The sequence below is a fragment of the Zea mays genome, chromosome 4, assembly GCF_902167145.1.
Source record: "Zea mays cultivar B73 chromosome 4, Zm-B73-REFERENCE-NAM-5.0, whole genome shotgun sequence".
NCBI lineage: Eukaryota > Viridiplantae > Streptophyta > Magnoliopsida > Poales > Poaceae > Zea > Zea mays.
Window position 1 is genome coordinate 148674214 of NC_050099.1, and position 21039 is coordinate 148695252.

The window sequence follows — 21039 nt, forward strand, 5'->3', positions numbered from 1 at the left end:
CCATGCTACGCGAAGTTCATGACCGTCCCCAGCTACACCTACCTCAAGCTCAAGATGCCGGGCCCCAACGGGGTCATCACCGTCGGCCCCACGTACAAACACGCGTTCGAATGCGACGTGGAGTGCATGGAGTACGCCGAGTCCGAGGCCCTCATCGCCGACCTGGAGAGCCTCTCTAAGGAGGTGCCAGACGTGAAGCATCATGCCGGCAACTTCGAGCCAGCGGAGACGGCTAAGTCCGTCCCCCTCGACCCCAGCGGCGACGCCTCCAAGCAGATCCGGATCGGCTCCGAGCTCGATCCCAAATAGGAAGCAGTGCTCGTCGACTTCCTCCGCGCAAACGTCGACGTTTTCGCGTGGAGTCCCTCGGACATGCCCGGCATACCGAGGGATGTCGTCGAGCACTCGCTGGACATCCGAGCCGGAGCCCGACCCGTCAAGCAGCCTATGCGCCGATTCGACGAAGAGAAGCGCAGAGCCATAGGCGAGGAGATCCACAAGCTAATGGCGGCAGGGTTCATCAAAGAGGTATTCCATCCCGAATGGCTTGCCAACCCTGTGCTTGTGAGAAAGAAAGGAGGGAAATGGCGGATGTGTGTAGACTACACCGGTCTAAACAAAGCATGTCCGAAGGTTCCCTACCCTCTGCCTCGCATCGATCAAATCGTGGATTCCACTGCTGGGTGCGAAACCCTGTCTTTCCTCGATGCCTACTCAGGGTATCACCAAATCAGGATGAAAGAGTCCGACCAGCTCGCGACTTCTTTCATCACACCCTTCGGCATGTACTGCTATGTCACCATGCCGTTCGGCTTGAGGAATGCGGGTGCGACGTACCAGCGGTGCATGAACCATGTGTTCGGCGAACACATTGGCCGGACGGTCGAGGCCTACGTCGATGACATCGTAGTCAAGACGAGGAGAACCTCCGACCTCCTTTCCGACCTTGAAGTGACATTCCGATGTCTCAAGGCGAAAGGCGTGAAGCTCAATCCCGAGAAGTGTGTCTTCGGGGTACCCCGAGGCATGCTCTTGGGGTTCATCATTTCCGAGCGGGGCATCGAAGCCAACCCGGAGAAGATCGCAGCCATCACCAGCATGGGACCCATCAAGGACTTGAAGGGCGTACAGTGGGTCATGGGATGTCTCGCGGCTCTGAGCCGCTTCATCTCACGCCTCGGCGAAAGAGGTCTACCTCTATACCGCCTCTTAAGGAAGGCCGAGTGCTTCACTTGGACCCCTGAGGCCGAGGAAGCCCTCGGGAACCTGAAGGCGCTCCTCACGAATGCGCCTATCTTGGTGCCCCCAGCTGCTGGAGAAGCCCTCTTGATCTACGTCGCCGCGACCACTCAGGTGGTTAGCGCCGCGATTGTGGTCGAGAGGCAAGAAGAGGGGCATGCATTGCCCGTTCAGAGGCCAGTCTACTTCATCAGCGAGGTACTGTCCGAAACCAAGATCTGCTACCCACGAGTTCAGAAGCTGCTCTACACGGTGATCCTGACGCGGCGGAAGCTACGACACTACTTCGAGGCTCATCCGGTAACTGTGGTGTCATCCTTCCCCCTGGGGGAGATCATCCAGTGCCGAGAGGCCTCGGGTAGAATCGCAAAGTGGGCGGTGGAAATCATGGGCGAAACAATCTCGTTCGCCCCTTGGAAGGCCATCAAGTCCCAGGTCTTGGCGGACTTCGTGGCTGAATGGGTCGACACCCAGCTCCCAACAGCTCCGATCCAACTGGAGCTCTAGACCATGTTCTTCGACGGGTCGCTGATGAAGACAGGAGCCAACGCAGGCCTACTCTTCATCTCGCCCCTCGGGAAGCACCTACACTATGTGCTACGCCTCCATTTCCCGGCGTCCAACAATGTGGCCGAGTATAAGGCTCTGGTCAACGGGTTGCGGATCGCCATCGAGCTAGGGGTCCGACGCCTCGACGCTCGCGGTGACTCGCAGCTCGTCGTCGACCAAGTCATGAAGAACTCCCATTGCCGCGAACCGAAGATGGAGGCCTACTGCGATGAGGTTCGGCGGCTGGAAGACAAGTTTTACGGGCTCGAGCTCAACCACATCGCCCGGCGCTACAACGAGACTGCGGACGAGCTGGCTAAAATAGCCTCGGGGCGAACAACGGTTCCCCTGGACGTCTTCTCTCGAGACCTGCATCAACCCTCCGTCAAGATCGACGACACGCCCGAGCCCGAGGCATCCTCAGCTCGGCCCGAGGCACCCTCGGCACCCGAGGGTGAGACGCTGCACGTCGAGGGGGAGCGAAGCGGTGTCACGCCTGATCAAAACTGGCAGACCCCATACCTGCAATATCTCCACCGAGGAGAGCTACCCTTCGACCGAGCCGAAGCTCGGCGGTTGGCACGGCGCGCCAAGTCGTTCGTCTTGCTGGGAGATGGGAAGGAGCTCTACCACCGCAGCCCCTCAGGCATCCTCCAGCGATGCATCTCCATCGCCGAAGGTCAGGAACTCCTGCGAGAGATACACTCGGGGGCTTGCGGCCATCACGCAGCACCTCGAGCCCTTGTCGGGAATGCTTTCCGACAAGGTTTCTACTGGCCGACGGCGGTGGCCGACGCCACTAGAATTGTCCGCACCTGCGAAGGGTGTCAGTTCTACGCAAGGCAGACCCACCTGCCCGCTCAGGCTCTGCAGACGATACCCATCACCTGGCCTTTTGCTGTGTGGGGTCTGGACCTCGTCGACCCCTTGCAGAAGGCACCCGGGGGCTACACGCACGTGCTGGTCGCCATCGACAAATTCTCTAAGTGGATCGAGGTTCGACCCCTAAACAGCATCAGGTCCGAGCAGGCGGTGGCGTTCTTCACCAACATCATTCATCGCTTCGGGGTCCCGAACTCCATCATCACCGACAACGGCACCCAGTTCACCGGCAGGAAGTTCCTGGACTTCTACGAGGATCACCATATCCGGGTGGACTGGGCCGCCGTGGCTCACCCCATGACGAATGGGCAGGAAGAGCGTGCCAACGACATGATTCTACAAGGACTCAAGCCTCGGATCTACAACGACCTCAACAAGTTCGGCAAGCGATGGATGAAGGAACTCCCCTCGGTGGTCTGGAGCCTGAGGACAACGCCGAGCCGAGCCACGGGCTTCACGCCGTTCTTTCTAGTCTATGGGGTCGAGGCCATCTTGCCCACAGACTTAGAATACGGTTCCCCGAGGACGAAGGCCTATGCTGACCAAAGCAACCAAGCTAATCGAGAAGACTCGCTGGACCAGCTGGAAGAGGCTCGGGACAAGGCCTTACTACACTCGGCGCGGTACCAGCAGTCCCTGCGACGCTACCACGCCCGAGGGGTCCGGTCCCGAGACCTCCAGGTGGGCGACCTGGTGCTTCGGCTACGACAAGACGCCCGAGGGTGGCACAAGCTCACGCCCCCCTGGGAGGGGCCGTTCGTCATCGCCGAAGTTCTGAAGCCCGGAACGTACAAGCTAGCCAACAGTCAAGGCGAGGTCTACAGCAACGCTTGGAACATCCAACAGCTACGTCGCTTCTACCCTTAATATGTTTTCAAGTTGTTCATATACCTCGCTTCCATGCAAAGTTTAGTCATCAAGGAAGGGTCAGCCTTGCCTCGGCAAAGCCCGACCCTCCCTCGGGGGCTAAAAGGGGGGAACCCCCTCTGCGCTGAATTTTTTCCTCGAAAAAAGATCCTTTCTGCCAGAATGTCTTTCGTGCTTTTCGACCACTTCGGAAGTGGATCCTGAAAATGACGGAGTACACGTAAGCAGCCAAGGCTTATCGAGCCGAGGGACTCCTACGCCTCCGGGATACGGATACCTCACTCATCACCTTCTGCGATAAGTAACTTACGTTCGGATAAGTGATTCCGCGGACCGAACAAGTCTTCACGTTCGAAAGCTCCTCTGCCGAAGCGATTTCTTCGAGCCTTCTCGACTACGTTGGTGACAGAACCCTATGGACGGGTAAGAGTGCGCGTAAGCGGCAAGGTCGACCGAGCCGAGGGACTCCTACGCCTTCGGGATATGGATACCTCACTCATCACCTTCCGCGAGAAGCAACTCTCACTCGCACAGACAATTCTGTTACCTATGAAAAAGTCTAGATACTCGAAACAAGAGGAAAAGAGATGCAGCTTTACAACACGGCGAGGGTGTGTTTGGGCCTCGGCGGTCGCAGAAAACACACGCTACAAGATACCCCAATCCTACAGGCTCGGATCTGGACAGTTGAAGGGAGCCGCAACACCCTCGGCGTCAACAACACCTTCGGCGAGGTCCGACCTAGCCTCGGACGACGACCCGGTCCGAGGATCTCCACTCTGAAGGACGACTCCATCATCATGCCCGGGCCATCGCCGCCCGAGTTTCCTCCAAGAATCCGGCTCGAGCAGGCGGCTCGGCTGGTCACCCCGAGGCCTCGGCCAGCTGTCCTCCGAGGACATCAGCCCGGCCCGAGGCCTCGGCAGATCAATTCCGGCATCGGTCCCGCTAACGGACGACCCGGCCAGGCTTCGGCCGACCAAGTCTTCTTTCTCGAGCCAACTCCGCCTCTGTCCATGCTGACACCGCTACCCCTGGCCTCGGCTCATCGAAGAGCGGCCGAGGGGTTCCTTTAACTAAGCAAGAGAAGCCTCGGATAATAAGGCTGACCGAGCCGAGGGACTCCTACGCCTCCGGGATACGGATACCTCACTCGTCACCTTTACACGGGGCGACTCACGCTTGGTGAAGCGGTTCAGACAACCAACGGGCGAGTCTTAGTGCTCGGAAATGAGGAAAAAATACATACATGTTCAGGCCTCGACAGCCACAATGAACAAAAACACTGGCATTCAAAGTGCCATTACAAACGGAACTCCGGTTCCACCTCCGCAGGTACGAACAACCCCACTCGATGGGGGGGCCTGCGGAGCAACAGAAGACCGACGAACGGCACGCCGTCACCTGCTCCGGCAGCGACGACGACGACGACTTCTGCTCCGGGGGGCCGAACAGCGGCAGCAATGACCTCAGGGCGGATGCTGCTGCCAGAGGGCCCCCGCCCATGCCCAAACTCGTGAGGCAAGGACGGGCAGAAGGCCATAGAGTTGGAGGTCGGTCTGTAGGCGGCTCTGGCTATCTCGTCAGCGGAAGAACCTCTTCCAGCTGCCGTGGCGGAAGCCGGTGCCGAGAGTGGCTCCGAAGCCACTCGGGTCCGAGAGCCAGGCACGCGGCAGCTGCCAGCGCCACGGACAGCAACCACCCTTCCCCCCGATCACTGAGGGAAGGAGCGGGCCACCGCCCACGCGGAGGCCGACCCCATACTCGGCACACTCCCCTCCCCAGCACTGGTGATGAAAATCCTTGAGGCTGAGGGAGGGGCAGAGGCCGCAGCCCGGTTTGCTTTCCCCCGCCATCAAACCGGAGGTCACCGTCTTGGGTGACCGCCGGCGGAGGGGTGCAGCCGGGCTGCATGATGAAAATACTTGAAGCCGAACGATGGCTGAAAGGTACCAACTCCCACGGAGTTGCGTTCCTCCAACGGCAAGGCGGAAGGACTGCGGGCATCCCCCATCCGGGGGCTCGGAAGGTGGAAAGACACGATGCACAAGGGAGCGCGAAGACATGGTCGCCTTTCAAGGGGGTCACCCTCTTTTTAAAGGCGACTCTCCCTACTCGCGTCCCCAACCGTCGTGGGCTGAGTCTTCTCCAACACGCTCCAAGGTCCTCCCCCTACGGCGCGGGGGCTGGGTCCCACACGTCATGCAAGCCGGCCCAGAGCAGAAGAAGCCAAACCGTCGCGCGTGGTGCATGCAACCGCCCAGCGGTTACAAGCGGCCCTCCACTTTTGCCCAGATCAGCGGGTGAAAGGGCGGGCAGCCATGCAGGCGGCATGCAACCGCGCCAAGTGGGCGCACCTCTCCGACTTCCAGCGCGCCCAGCATGGAGGCCCAGGCCCACGCGTCATGCGACCAGCGCGCCGGATGCTACGTGCGAGCAACTGCACCGCCACTCGCGCCACTGCCACACCTCCTCGAGTGCGGAACCAGTACCACGATTCGAGGCAACCCTAAACACGACCCAGCAGCGCCAGCCTGGCGCGACGGTCAATGCGGCCAAGAATGGGCCGGCAGTAATGGCGGTGGCAGGCGGGCAGGAGCAGCGGTCACGTCGTCGGCCAAGCTTACGTCCCATCCGGGGGCAGCGAGAGAACCCCCTCTCACGGCGTGAAGACGACGCGCCTGTGTTCCGTTCCTCGAACGGCTCGCGCACGCGCAACGGCCGCCCCACGAACCGCACGCCTCGTCGCATTAACTCCGCGGCGGGACAGGCGGCGCCCCTGGCAGGAGAAGCAAGCGACGCTTCGCCTTCGCCATAATGACCGCGTCAAAAAAGGTACGCTGCGTCGTTCAATTTCGTACCATTTTCCTTTTCCTCTTTCTCTCTCTTACAACAGGGACCGGGAAAGGGGGATACCCCGAAAAGGATCCTTCTCTGTGAAGGAACCAGGCTCCGAGCCTCCCTACTGATCAGAGGTTCGAAGGCTGGCCCCTCGAAGGGTTCAACAGCCGCCTCAGAGCGTGTGGGCTCCACACCCACTACTGGTCAGAGGTTCGAAGGCCGGCCCCTCGGAAGGGTTCAACGACCGCCTCAGGCTACTCGGGCTCCGCGCCCACTACTGATCAGGGGTTCGAAGGCTGGCCCTCGAAAGGTTCACAACCGCCTCAGACGTAGAGCGAGGGATGACCATGGGTACGTTCGATACATAACCAAGGCTCAGGCTGCGCTCCCGAGGTACCCTAGGACATTTCCGAGACCAGCGGGAACGATCTTGTAACGGAATCCCATCAGAGGGAGGCATCGAGCCCTCGGACCCCGTCGACAGGGGACTGGGTCCGGCAGATCACCCGCAGGTACTTTTGGGCGCGCCTCTGGGCCTCTAGCCGACCCCTAGCGAATGGGGCACGGACGTCCACTCGGATTACCCGCCAGCAGCTCACCGGAGACACCATGTTCGGCGCCCTCCGAGGGCAACATGGTGCTTTCCCCCCCTCCTCCTTGCGGAAAGGCGACGCAGGGGCGTATGTAAAAAAGTCGAGTCTATCCCTGACCGCCCTCTCGCCCTGTGCAGAGGCTCGGGGGCTGCTCTCGCAAACCCGGCTCAGGCCAAACCGTTGACAGCGTCAACATACCAGCCCGAGAACTTGGGACCCGACCGTGCACCCGGGCTACGGCCAGCTCGCATGAGGGAACGACCAGACCAGCCGAAGCATTACGCGAGGCATTAAGACCTCGAAGGAGTCAAACCACTCCTCCGAGGCCTCAGGGGCTACACCCGGCGGGTGCGCTCGCGCGCACCCACCGAAACAAAACGCAACCGAGAAAGGCTGGTCCCCTTGCAAAAAAGTGCGACAAAAGCCTCCAAGCGAGTGCTAACACTCCCTTCGAGGCTCGGGAGCTACTGTCGGGGACCATAATTAGGGGTACCCTCAAGACTCCTAATTCTCAGCTAGGTAACCCCCATCAGCATAAAGCTGCAAAGGCCTGATGGGTACGATTAAGTCAGGGATCGGTCCATTCGAGGGACTCGATCACGCCTCGCCCGAGCCTAGCCTCGGACAAGGGTAGCCGACCCCGGAGGATCTCCGTCTCGCCCGAGGCCCCTCTCCAGCGATGAACATACTTTCGGCTCGCCCGAGGCCCTGTCTTCGCCAGGAAGCAACCCTGACCAAATCGCCGCGCCGACCGACCAAATCGCAGGAGCATTTAATGCAAAGGTGGCCTGACACCTTTATCCTGACGCGCGCCCTTCAGTCGACAGAGCTGAAGTGACCGCCGTCACTTCGCCGCTCCGCTGACCGGCCTGACAGAAAGACAGCGCCGCCTGCGCCGCTCCGACTGCAGTGCCGCTTGACAGAGTGAGGCTGACAGGCAGTCAGGCCTGGCCGCAGGCACCATAGGAAGCTCCGCTTCGCCCGACCCAGGGCTCGGACTCGGGCTAAGCCCCGGAAGACGGCGAACTCCGCTCCGCCCGACCCAGGGCTCGGACTCGGGCTAAGCCCCGGAAGACGGCGAACTCCGCTCCGCCCGACCCAGGGCTCGGACTCGGGCTAAGCCCCGGAAGACGGCGAACTCTGCTCCGCCCAACCCAGGGTTCGGACTTGGGCTCAGCCCCGAAAGACGGCGAACTCCGCTCCGCCTGACCCAGGGCTCGGACTTGGGCTCAGCCCCGGAAGACGACGAACTCCGCTTCGCCCGACCCCAGGGCTCGGACTCCACCCTGGCCTCAGCCGACGGTCTCCGCCTCGCCCGACCCAGGGGCTCGGACTCGACCTCGGCCACGGAAGACAGACTCGACCTCGACTTCGGAGGAGCCTCCACATCGCTCAACCTAGGGCGCGGACCGGCCACATCGACGGGAGGCGCCATCATTACCCTACCCCAAGCTGACTCAGGCTACGGGAAACAAGACCAGCGTCCCATCTGGCTCGCTCCGCCAGATAGGCAATGATGGCGCCCCGCACGCTCCCTGACGACGGCAGCTCTCCGCCCCCTTACGGAAGCAAGAGGACGTCAGCAAGGACTCGACAGCCCCGACAGCTGTCCCTCCACCAGGCTCCGGTGCTCCTCCGACGGCCACGACACCACACGAACCGGGTGCCAAAACCTCTCCGGCCGCCACGATGGCGTGTACTTAGGGCGCTAGCTCTCCTCCGCTAGACACGTAGCACTCTGCTACACCCCCCATTATACACCTGGATCCTCTCCTTACGCCTATAAAAGGAAGGACCAGGGCCCTCTTACAGAGGGTTGGCCGCGCGGGGACGAGGACGAGACAGGCGCTCGCGTGAGGCCGCTCGCTCCCTCACCCGCGTGGACGCTTGTAACCCCCTACTGCAAGCGCACCCGACCTGGGCGCGGGACGAACACGAAGGCCGCGGGATTTCCACCTCTCTCACGCCCGTCTCCGGCCACCTTTCTCCCCCCTTCGCGCTCGGCCTCGCGCCGACCCATCTGGGCTGGGGCACGCGGCGACATTCACTCGTCGGCCCAGGGACCCCCTGGTCTCGAAACGCCGACAAATGTCGACCTATTAGAGTAAGAACGTCGGTTTCTGGCGACATTTTTTTCCTGTAGTGTGGATATATGATCCATGAACCCATGCTCGCAAGATAAAACTCAACTCATATCCATACCCATATACGTTCGTGGGTATGGATATGTAACTATACCCGTACCTGTCGGGTATCTGCTACCCGGTGGATACCCGTTACTCGCCCGTCCACTGCAGTTTTAGTATTCAATATCAAACACCAATTTTATCATATTTTAAAAATATCATTCTTGCAGCACCAAATGATAATTTCAGCACAAACAATATGTCATCGATGAAAATTGAAAAATAAGAATTTAAGGTAATATATTGAATTTGGATGGCCCACGTTTCAGATATCCATTGGGTAACAGATATGAAAACCGGATATCCATACCCGTGAAAATATATATTATATTATATCCATACTCGTATATGTGGATAGCAAATTTCACCATACCCGTATCTAATGGACAATTATTCGTCATTATTTACCCATACACGTATCCATTGCCATCTATATACAGACCTGAGCACTTCACATATGTTGTGGCAAGGAAGCACTGATATGGACACTACATTTGCCTCACGCTCTACATAGCACCGTCACTTGCTAGGACACGAAGAGTGAGGGCCGCCGTGCCCGTGCATCAGCCACTAATCCGTACATAAATGCTGGTCCCGTACTTCCTCGCTGACTGTCGTGTACACATAAGTACATTTCTGAACGAACCAAAGTGAGGCCTTGTTCGTTTCTGCCGGTTTGGTGGATCGGAACGATTCCTAACCGGATTGCTTCTCTAATTTATATAAATTTTGATTAAGTGAAACGATTCTAGATGCAATCCAACATAAACGAACAGGGTCTGACGGATCCTGCTACGGTACCACTACCATGTATGGACGATTGAAAGAAACACGCTTGTGACAGTTCCAGCAAAACCAACTTCAATTTGTTTAGTAAAGTGTAGACGCAGGTGACCAAACGGAAGAGCACCAGTGGACGACTCGAAGTCAGGACCAGACCGACCGACCGACCGACCGACCGACGACTGGACCAATACGTGCCTGGTGTTCGCACGCACGCCTTGTACATCACGTGGAGACGTGTGATGCACCAGTACTGAATCCAAGGCTTCTTCAAGGAAACTATTGCATCAAGAAGCTTAATGTTGGTCACCTCTCAAGATTTTAAGAGACAACTAAAATAGGACAACACAATTAAAATAACATGATCATTTCTTCTTATTTTTCTTTACTTACGATGAGTAGACAAATCATACAAAGAATATTAAAACAAGATAAATCGAAGCATATAAGCATACAGATGGAGCAATATAATCTTCATTCTTTTATTATCTTTCCTTTTATGACACACAATTACAAAGATACCTTCGTGTAGCTCCTGTCAACGGTTCAAAGACATGTATATCGTGTAGCTTCGAATGCTAAGCGGTTTCGTAGAAAGTATGAATATCTAGCATGTTCTCATGGATATACATTGTACATCTATTTATAATAGCAACATGGCGTATTATTTTGTATGAAATTACATCCATACTCTCAAGTTTTACATACCAGCTGAGGGCAATGTTGTAATTTTCAGTTGGAGTCATAATGTATATACTTTTCTAAGCCTTCCTTCGCCTTCTTGGTTGTATGCTTTTTTTTCAGGTTGTGATGCCGAAGCTATCACATTCGTCCTATATTCTTGGGTGTCACCAAGGTGAAGGTTACTTTATTATCCCTGAAACAAATTCAAAGATGTCTGTGATTTATTGTTTTTTTTAGGCCGAAGACATATCCCAACACTTGGCAAATTTGTTTAATGGTTATTGCTTGAATATATAAAAAAAACTCTCCAATACTGAAGCGTAAAGACATATCAAGAAATCAAGAGGCTCAGGTGAGAAGTTTTATAGAGCCAGTAGTAAAAGCATTACGTAGTTGCAAAACGCGTTCACGTGTCTGATCTCTGTCCAAACAAAGGGAGGATCCTTCAGCGTCGTTGACTGATAATCAGCGCATTTGCTTCAGCTGCCTGATTGGTCTCTGTCCAAACTTCAAACAAAGGCGTTTTAATCCTCATGCTCCACAGAAAATCTGCTCCGAAGTTCTGACCATTCACCTAACCAGGTTTTTTCGTAAACGATTGTCTCAGCGAACCTCTAACTACCCCCAAGGATACTGGGTTTTATGTTCGTTGGAAGATCAATATGCCCCCGTTTTTTTTTCTTGCCAGATGAAATCATTGTTGCTGACACCAATGACCCTTCAAAACGTTGTGAGCTACCGGTACCTTACTCGCCTGATACGCATCCACAATACGACAGTTCAGTGTGCATGCGCCCATCCTATCCGGGAATCAGTGCAAAACCAAAAGATCAGAACAGAGTGCAGAAACGACTAGCAGCAAACTGTAGCGAAGTGAGCCGAAGCGAGCACCGTGGACGGAGCCCTGCCAACCCCCGCGCAGTCGCCGGGTGCACCAACCCCCGGTCCTCGCGACCTGAGCCGCCCTCTGCGACCTTGCGGCCATCACGAGCACTCGTGCTGTTGGTAGGAAAAGGGCCAAAGGCGACCAACCCCCAAGCCGCGCTGGCGCAGCCCGTCGCTATTTAAGCGCGGCCTGCGCCTACATTTCGCTCCAAGAAGAGCAGCACCATCCAGTGCATCACGAGCTCTTCTGCACCAGATTAGCAGGCCATCGCCTACTTTTGGCTTCCAAATCATTTATTTACGGCGTACGTGCCTTCTGTTCAAACCCCAGCCCCGCTGCAATGGAGTGCGACAACGGCCGCGTCGCTGCTACCAACGGCGACTCCCTGTGCATGGCGCTGCCCCGCGCCGCCGACCCGCTTAACTGGGGGAAGGCGGCGGAGGAGATGATGGGCAGCCACCTCGACGAGGTGAAGCGGATGGTGGCCGAGTACCGCCAGCCCCTGGTGAAGATCGAGGGCGCCAGCCTCCGCATCGCGCAGGTGGCCGCTGTCGCCGCCGGCGCGGGCGAGGCCCGGGTCGAGCTCGACGAGTCCGCCCGCGGCCGGGTCAAGGCGAGCAGCGACTGGGTCAGGGACAGCATGATGAACGGCACCGACAGCTACGGCGTCACCACCGGCTTCGGCGCCACCTCCCACCGCCGCACCAAGGAGGGCGGCGCTCTCCAGAGGGAGCTCATCAGGTTCCTCAACGCCGGCGCCTTTGGCATCGGCACCGACGCCGGCCACGTCCTGCCGGCCGAGGCCACGCGCGCGGCCATGCTCGTCCGCATCAACACCCTCCTCCAGGGCTACTCCGGTATCCGCTTCGAGATCCTCGAGGCCATCGTCAAGCTGCTCAATGCCAACGTCACGCCGTGCCTGCCGCTGCGCGGCACGGTCACCGCGTCCGGCGACCTCGTGCCGCTCTCCTACATTGCTGGCCTCGTCACCGGGCGCGAGAACGCCGTTGCGGTGGCTCCCGATGGCACCAAGGTGAACGCCGCGGAGGCGTTCAGGATCGCCGACATCCAAAGCGGCTTCTTCGAGCTGCAGCCCAAGGAAGGTCTCGCCATGGTGAACGGCACTGCCGTGGGCTCCGGCCTTGCCTCCACGGTGCTCTTTGAGGCGAACGTACTTGCCGTCCTTGCCGAGGTCCTGTCCGCCGTGTTCTGCGAGGTCATGAACGGCAAGCCGGAGTACACCGACCACCTGACCCACAAGCTGAAGCACCACCCAGGACAGATCGAGGCGGCTGCCATCATGGAGCACATCTTGGAAGGCAGTTCCTACATGAAGCTTGCTAAGAAGCTCGGTGAGCTCGACCCGTTGATGAAGCCCAAGCAGGACAGGTACGCGCTCCGTACGTCGCCGCAGTGGCTCGGCCCGCAGATTGAGGTTATCCGTGCCTCCACCAAGTCCATTGAGCGCGAGATCAACTCCGTCAACGACAACCCGCTCATCGACGTCGCCCGAAGCAAGGCCCTTCACGGTGGCAACTTCCAGGGCACGCCCATCGGGGTGTCCATGGACAACACCCGTCTCGCCGTCGCAGCCATCGGCAAGCTCATGTTTGCGCAGTTCTCTGAGCTCGTCAACGACTACTACAACAACGGCTTGCCCTCCAACCTGTCCGGCGGGCGCAACCCCAGCTTGGACTACGGCTTCAAGGGCGCCGAGATCGCCATGGCGTCCTACTGCTCTGAGCTGCAGTTCCTGGGGAACCCGGTCACCAACCACGTCCAGAGCGCGGAGCAGCACAACCAGGACGTGAACTCGCTCGGACTCATCTCCTCCAGGAAGACTGCTGAGGCCATCGAGATCCTCAAGCTCATGTCCTCCACGTTCCTGATCGCCCTGTGCCAGGCGGTGGACCTGCGCCACATCGAGGAGAACGTCAAGAGCGCCGTCAAGAGCTGCGTGATGACGGTGGCCAAGAAGACTCTGAGCACCAACTCCACCGGTGGCCTCCACGTCGCCCGCTTCTGCGAGAAGGACCTGCTCCAGGAGATCGAGCGCGAGGCGGTGTTCGCGTATGCTGACGACCCCTGCAGCGCTAACTACCCGCTGATGAAGAAGCTTCGCAACGTGCTCGTGGAGCGCGCCCTCGCCAATGGCACCGCCGAGTTCGACGCCGAGACATCCGTGTTCGCTAAGGTCGCCCAGTTCGAGGAGGAGCTGCGCACGGCGCTGCCCAGTGCGGTGGAGGCTGCACGGGCGGCTGTCGAAAACGGCACGGCAGCGATACCGAACAGAATCGCCGAGTGCCGCTCCTACCCGCTCTACCGCTTCGTGCGCGAGGAGCTCGGAGCAGTGTACCTCACCGGCGAGAAGACGCGCTCTCCCGGCGAGGAGCTTAACAAGGTGCTCGTTGCCATCAACCAGGGCAAGCACATCGACCCGCTGCTCGAGTGCCTCAAGGAGTGGAACGGCGAGCCCCTGCCCATCTGCTGAACAGAGAAAATACAAGGAGCAGAAGACTGTATTTTTTAGCTAATACGCACTTTTTATTCCTAATTTATTTATGTTCGTAAGTTCGTTGATATGCTACGCAATCTTGTTATTCAGCTGCAACGCCAACCTGCTTTGCTTTGAGCAAGGTCTGGTGAGTGATTGAAAAAAATGTTGTTGCAAGCTGTACCTTGTATGTTTTTCAACAGGTGAATCTCACGTTTGATGCATTGGATCAGACAATCAGAGAGTGTAAATAAGAGCCAATTATTTTTTACAAAGGCAATTTTAGCTTACTTCTCAAAGCTTCGTCCAATCCTAAAAACAACAAAACTCTTAAAAGAGATACTCACAAGTCAACAAGTGATTAAATATTTTCGATGATGACAGACAAACACACTGAAACACTCAAATCGACTAAAAATGACTTCATGGGAAAACTCACAAAAATCCGAAAATTGAGCTCTCTACTTCAATCGAAAATAAAGAAAGAGCCAAAATCAAAGACACCACAACCAACAACTGATTGGATGCTTTGAAAAAATTTCTAATATATGCACTTCGGTACCCTGAAACAGGGTACTCCTTACTACAGTATGAAGGCGCGGTGCCCACACGGCTATCTCTAGTCGCATGATAAACAGCACCCGATCCCACCGCGTGGACGGCTCTGGGGCCGCCACGTGGCCAGAGAAGATGATATACTCCAAAGTATCAACAGTGAGTCTGTACCCCCATGGGAAAGTGTCGGATCCCTGTGTATACAGACCGGACCTCCAGGTAAGGTCTAGGACCTCCACGAGTGCAAACCGGACCCCTAGGATGGGTTCCGGACTCCTATGTGTGGGGTCCGGGCCACTCACAGCAAGGTCCCGGGATCCCGGGGCAAAGAATACCAAGGCCTTAATCAAGGCCAGGCGGGGGTCCGGAGCTGACACGTGTCCGGACCATACCGCGTACGCCTCTGCTCCCCGCTCAGGCGGAGACCCGATGCTGCCACGTGGCCTACTTCCCGTGACGTAAGCCAGCGGACGGAGCCTGACGTAAGGCCTCTGGACCGCGCGGCCTCTGCATTTATTGCGGATTAGGCGCGCCACCTGTCCATTCCACTGGCAGGTGATGTGCAGCCTCAGCATTTAATGTGTCCTGTCCACTCCACTAACAGGCGATGTGCCGCCTCAGCATTTAATGTGCCCTGTCCACTCCGCTGACGGACGGCGACCAGGCCATCTTGCAGGCGGTGTGTCTATCCATTCCGTTGGCAGGCAGTACGCCCATGCTGCGGCGTACACTATGCTCATCATCACTCGCACGTTACCGAGGGAGCAGCCACGACATATCAATACTGTATACACTACAGACATTATGGCGCTCGGAGATCGCCCTGGCGTTACAGACATTAATTACTTCCTTCCATTTTGCCTTTGGGCCCACATGTCGGGGCTCAGTATCCTTGTACGTGCCCCACTTGAGCTATAAAAGGGAGGGCACACGACTTTACAAGGGACAAGCTTACAAGCCCACTTAGACTCTCAAACTCACAAGTTCATACAAGCTCTCAAGCTCAATACATCACAAAGTGGAGTAGGGTATTACGCTCCGGCGGCCCGAACCACTCTAAACCCTTGTGTGTTCTTGTGTTCATCCCGAATCCATCTAGCAGGCAAAACGCTTAGGCCTCTCCTCATCTTAGGATTTAGGGCGGGTGCGTTCCGCCACCCGACCGGAGAATTTCCTCTCCAACATTTGGCGCGCCATGTAGGGGGTTTAGGCTTTAGGCTTTTGCTTGTTTTCCTGCTCGACATCATGGTCCACATCGTCGAGCACCATGATTTCATGCCCGAGGACTTCCTGGTGGAGGAAGAGGCTACGTCTTCCACACCACGGGCCACCAACCGCCATGCGCCTGGTGCAGCTGCTGCTGTGCACTCTGCGCGGCAGCACACTCCCGCGCAAACGTCAAGGGCGTCAAGGGCTGCGCCTGGGGCTTTGTCTACAGCCAGGGAATTGCTGCGCCACACTCCAAGCTCCACGGCCTCGCCAGGGGCCATGAACCAGTGGCGTGATGATGTCGACCGTCTGCTCAGCATGGCGCATTCTGGCTCAGCCAGGCCCAGGCCTCGGTCGTCCCGGCGTCAACACAAGGCATCGGCATCAGTGCGCTCACCCTTAGTGAGGGCCGCACCGACTGAGGACCTGCGGGCGGAGCTCAACCGTAGGCGTGCGGGAGAGGACGCTCCAGTCTCTCTGGAGAGGGCGCGTGAGCGCCGACAAAATGTCGAGGGTCGCAACCTCGACTACGACTTCGCTGCGGTTGCAATGCAAACCCCAACGGGCGCCTAGATCCAACTGGGTGTCCCATTGGCCGGCGTGGACTGCGCCGCACTGGCAAATCATCTCTGCGCGACAGCCTGGCCATCCAAGTTTCGGCCACACCTGCCAGAGAAGTACGACGATACGTCAAACCCGTCAGAATTCTTGCAGGTGTACGTCACCGCCATTACGGCAGCATGTGGAGACACCGCCATAATGGCAACATATTTCCATGTAGCCTTGTCTGGGCCAGCCCGGACTTGGCTCATGAACCTTACCTCGGGATCGATCTACTCCTGGGAAGAGCTCTGCACGCGGTTCATAGGGAACTTCGCCAGCGCTTATCAGCAGCATGGCGTGGAGGCTCACCTCCACGCAGTGTGGCAGGAGCCCGGGGAAACTCTCCGGGCGTTTATCTCCCGCTTCACCAAGGTACAAGGCACTATACCTCGTATTTCCGATGCTTCAATCATCACTGCTTTCTGCCAGGGGGTACGTGATGAAAAGATGCTGGAGAAGTTGGCCACGCATGACGTGGAAACTGTCAACACGCTCTTCGCTCTGGCTGACAAGTGTGCCAGAGCTACCGAGGGCCGTGCATGGCACTCGGCACCGCAAACCGGGGTTGCCTAGACGGGTGGCTCGGGTGCCGTCGCTCAGGACGGCAAAAAGAAGAAGAAGAAGAAGAAGAAGAAGAAGAAGAAGAAGAAGAAGAACTGAGGCCACGAGAAGTCGCAGTCTGCCGCTCCGATCGTCGCAGCTACGACTAGGGGCCGGAACGAGCGCAACAAGCACCCCCGGCCACAGGGAGGTAACAGCGGCTCATGCCTTGTGCACCCCAACAGTCGCCACAGCACCGCGGAGTGCCGCGAGATCATCGAGCTCGTGAAGCGCGTCATTGAGCGACGCGAGCGGACGTCCAAGGATGGCTCCCCACCCCGTCGCCGGCCTGGCAAGGAGAGGGTCGATGATGGTGATGTGGCCGCGGGAGAACGGGACCTCGGGTATCAGTCACCCGAGGGGGTCCTAAAGGATGTTTTCAACAGAGACTCCGACTCTGGTGACGACATCTAGCCGAGCCACCGGGGAGACCCCGTTCTTCCTGGTCTACGGGCCGAAGCCTGCCTTCCACCGGAAATCCTTATGGGCTCCCCACGCGTCCAGGCTTTCGATGAGTCTATGCAGGAACAACTATGACATGAGGACGTGGACTTCATCGACGAGCGCAGATGGCAAGCAGCAATCCGGAATGCACGGTACAACCAAGCGCTCAGGCGTTACCACCAGCGGTTCGTGCATAGTAGGGAGCTCCGAGTCGGGGACCTAGTCCTAAGGCGAGTACTGAATCGAGAAGGGCTCCATAAACTCTCCCTCAGTTGGGAAGGACCCTTCAAGGTGATGAAAGTATGTCGACCTGGGTGTGTCCGCCTCGCGACAACTGAAGGGGTACCTCTTCCCAATCCGTGGAACACAGAGCATCTTCGTAAGTTCTACCCATAGGAGCAAGTCTGAGGGGTTAAGGTTTCTTATTTTTGTAACTAGGTTGTGCATACGTGTATGCCAGCCCGGTGAGGTCCGCCCTCATAATCCCGGCCTGTTGGTTTGCACCCATGCATATCGAGTTATAAAGAAAGGATTTACCCCCTCAGATGTGCTTCTGTGATGGTTTTATTCTACTACAGTTTTCGGATATTATTTTTTATCTAACCCACCTATACAGTTCCCACCCTTTCTGGTATAATGACATCCGAATTGAGTAGCCAGGCTTGCAGTTTGGGATCCCTCGGTAGGGAGGGTCCGGCAGCCTGGGGGCCAGTTCTAGAGAACGGGTACTTGTCTCCTAGGGTGGTCCGGAGCTGTGTAGCCGTTTAGCTTGGTTCCGTACCCTAAGCCTGCACGCTCTGTGTGGCAGAACCTCCCAAGTTACTGGGCCCACATGCACCTGTCCTTGTCTCAAAGACCTCAGACTGCTATGCATGTGCACCAGATAACTTAACAGGATCCGTCCGATTGCCCCAAGGACATCAGATAAACCACTTACAACCAGAACTGCGGGATTAAGTAACACAAATCACACACACAACATTTTTGCAGCGGAAATCTTATTACCAAATTTTACAGGTTACAAAAATTTTACATTATTTTATCGGAGTGATTACAAAAGTATAAGTTTGAAATGTGTTGGAAACTTGCTCTCAGCAGCAAGGAGGCCAACAAGGGTGAACAGTGGCGACAACAGGGTTACGTGCTCTGGGGCAATAGCTCTGTTAATCTCGCCTCTCACGGGCACTGTGCGGGGGTATTTATAGGTATCCAAGTGCCCAGCGCCTTGTGTTAAGGACGCATGTGGCCTCAGACACCTAGTTTATCCCCGGAATATTCCCATAAAGCAGGGTTACAAGCTGTAATTACAAGTATGCCTTTACAAATTAGGCTCGTAACACAAAGGCGGCCACGCAGGGCCCGTTACAATGGGCCAGATCACATGTGGGCCTCGGGACTGAATGAAGCCGAGCCGCGGGAAAGCGTTGCCGCAGGCCTTCGTCAAAGTGCCGAATCGAGCGAAGGGTGTCCCTGCCTGCTTTGTCTCTGTCAGACCAGCGACTGTGGCGGAGGCCTAGAGCGAAGGGTGGCGTCTTTGCCTTCGCCCCAACATTTGCCCTCCGAGGGACCAGTTCGACAAAGTCACCTGGTGCCGAAGACGTCGCTAGATGGCGGAGACGCTGCCCTCGCTCGAAGTGGTTCCGCGGGGGTTTTTGATGTGACCGTTGATGGACGGCGTACTGTTGGATTGCGGGTTTCCCGAAGCGTCGCGCTCTGTCGGATTGCGGGTTTCCCGAAGAGCCGCGCCCTGCCTATAAAAGGGGGCGGGGGTCGGCGCTGTTTGAACTCTGCCTTCCGCGCTCTGTATAAACCCTAGTCGCCCGCTGTCTTGCCGTTCCTCTTCTTCCGCTGCTCCTTTTGCTCGCCGGAGTTCTGGCTCGAGTGAAGCAAACCGCCCGCCGCCGCCAACGGTACGTAGCAATGCCGTCCTCTTCTTCTTCCGCCGACACCATGCCGCCGGCCGCCGCCTCGTCTGAGGAGACGTTGAGTAGCGTGATGGTGGAGTTGCGCGCCGGCGACTCTGTTGATTTCGGTGTGTCACGGATGACGTCAGCCCGCGTTGAAGATATGCAGCGGTTGGGCTACTTTGGCGGCGGAGTTGCTCGTGCTCCGGGGACGGAGGAAGTCCCCGAGCCGGAGGGTGAGTTGGTCGTTTTCGAGGCGTTCTTCTCCGCCGGTCTCCGCTTGTCTGCGCACCGGTTTGTTGGCGAAGTCCTGCGTAGATTCAACGTTCAAATACATCAGCTGACACCGAATGCTATGGTGGCGCTGGCGAAGTATGTCTGGGCGACGACTTCGTACGGCGGACAGCCGTCGGTTGAAGTTTTTGCGAAGATATATTGTTTGCATTGGCAGAAGAGGATGGTGGGGGACGGAGTTGCCCAGTTCGGGTCATGCACATTCACGCCGAAGACCGGCAAGACCACAATGCCAGTAGTGGAGTTGGTTCCGTGCGCCCGCAACAAGTGGGGCAATTGGAATGAATTTTGGTTTTACGTTGCTGAGGGTACTGTCGAAGACCATGAGGGACTCCCCGTGTCTGAGATGTGCTCTCATTATTACTCTGCGTATCCGCCTTTTGAAGTGGCAGAAGAGGATGCAGACGAAGGGGCCCTTCGGTGCGCCGCCGGTCATAGCAGTGGGCGTGATTTAGTTGAAGAGTTCGTGGCTTACGGGGTCTGGCCCTTGGCGCACGGCTGGGCGCTGGGCGAAGTGTGCCCTCGCCAGATGCCCTTTCACGGAGGAAGGGTGGTGCGAAGTCCTGCCTTCGCACTGAATTTGCGAAACCGTGACCCGGCCGCCTTTGTGCGTGATGCGGAGGACTTGGCGGTACGGCTCGTGGGACGTTACGTGCCGAGGACGGAAGGCCAGCGCAGCTTTGATATCCGCGGGTCAAATGACCGTTTGAACAGGGTCTTCGAACTAAATCAACTGCCGTACGACGGCTACCCTGGTCAAGACGAAGCGGACCGCTGTGGGAAGAAACCGGCGGTGGAGACTGGAGGCGACCCTGCGCTGGCGGCGGCCCCCTCCTCAAAAAAGAGAAAATTAGGTACTGCGATGGGAGGACTTGGGGTGTCTGATAGTTTTGCTAGAGAGTTAATGAGGACGTGTGCGGCCCCGGGGGAAAGGATGTCTTCGCCCGAGCTCCGGGAGTCTTCGGCTCGGATGCTGAGGGTTACCGGGGGTTGTTGGCCTAGAAATGTTCCTATCCCCTGCGCGGCTGAGGAGGACTGTTTTACATCTCGTATGGTTCATCGGTGGAGAGTTTTTCCTTACGGGCGAAATATCGGTGCTGTTGTGTGGGCAGAGATGGACAAGGATCGCCAAGGGGCGGCGCAAAAACGCCAGGCGACTGTCAGGGTTCACGAAGCTCGGCCGAAAAGGCAGCGGGGAACTGCGAAGGCTGCGGCCTCCGGCGGAGGCAAGCCGCCGCTGGCGGCGAAGGCGGGCGCCTCTGCACCTAGCAAGGCGCCGGAGGCAACAGTGGGCGCCGGGGGCTCCAAGCTGACGAAGGTGGTGCCGCCGGCCAGCGGAGTGACGGAGGCTTCGAAGGCGGCCCGAACGTTGCCGCTGCCGGGCAAACGCGTTGCCGACTTCGGCACCAAGATTAATGTGGACGAT

General features: G+C 57.4%; 1 protein-coding gene across 1 annotated transcript; it reads left to right on the forward strand.

The window, feature by feature from the left end:
- The first annotated feature begins 11729 nt into the window (after nt 1-11729).
- LOC100281532 (phenylalanine ammonia-lyase) lies at nt 11730-14239 on the forward strand. Its single transcript, NM_001154450.2, has one exon. It carries the CDS (start codon nt 11851-11853, stop codon nt 13999-14001), a length of 2151 nt encoding a protein of 716 aa, NP_001147922.2. The 5' UTR covers nt 11730-11850; the 3' UTR covers nt 14002-14239.
- Nucleotides 14240-21039: the final 6800 nt, after the last annotated feature.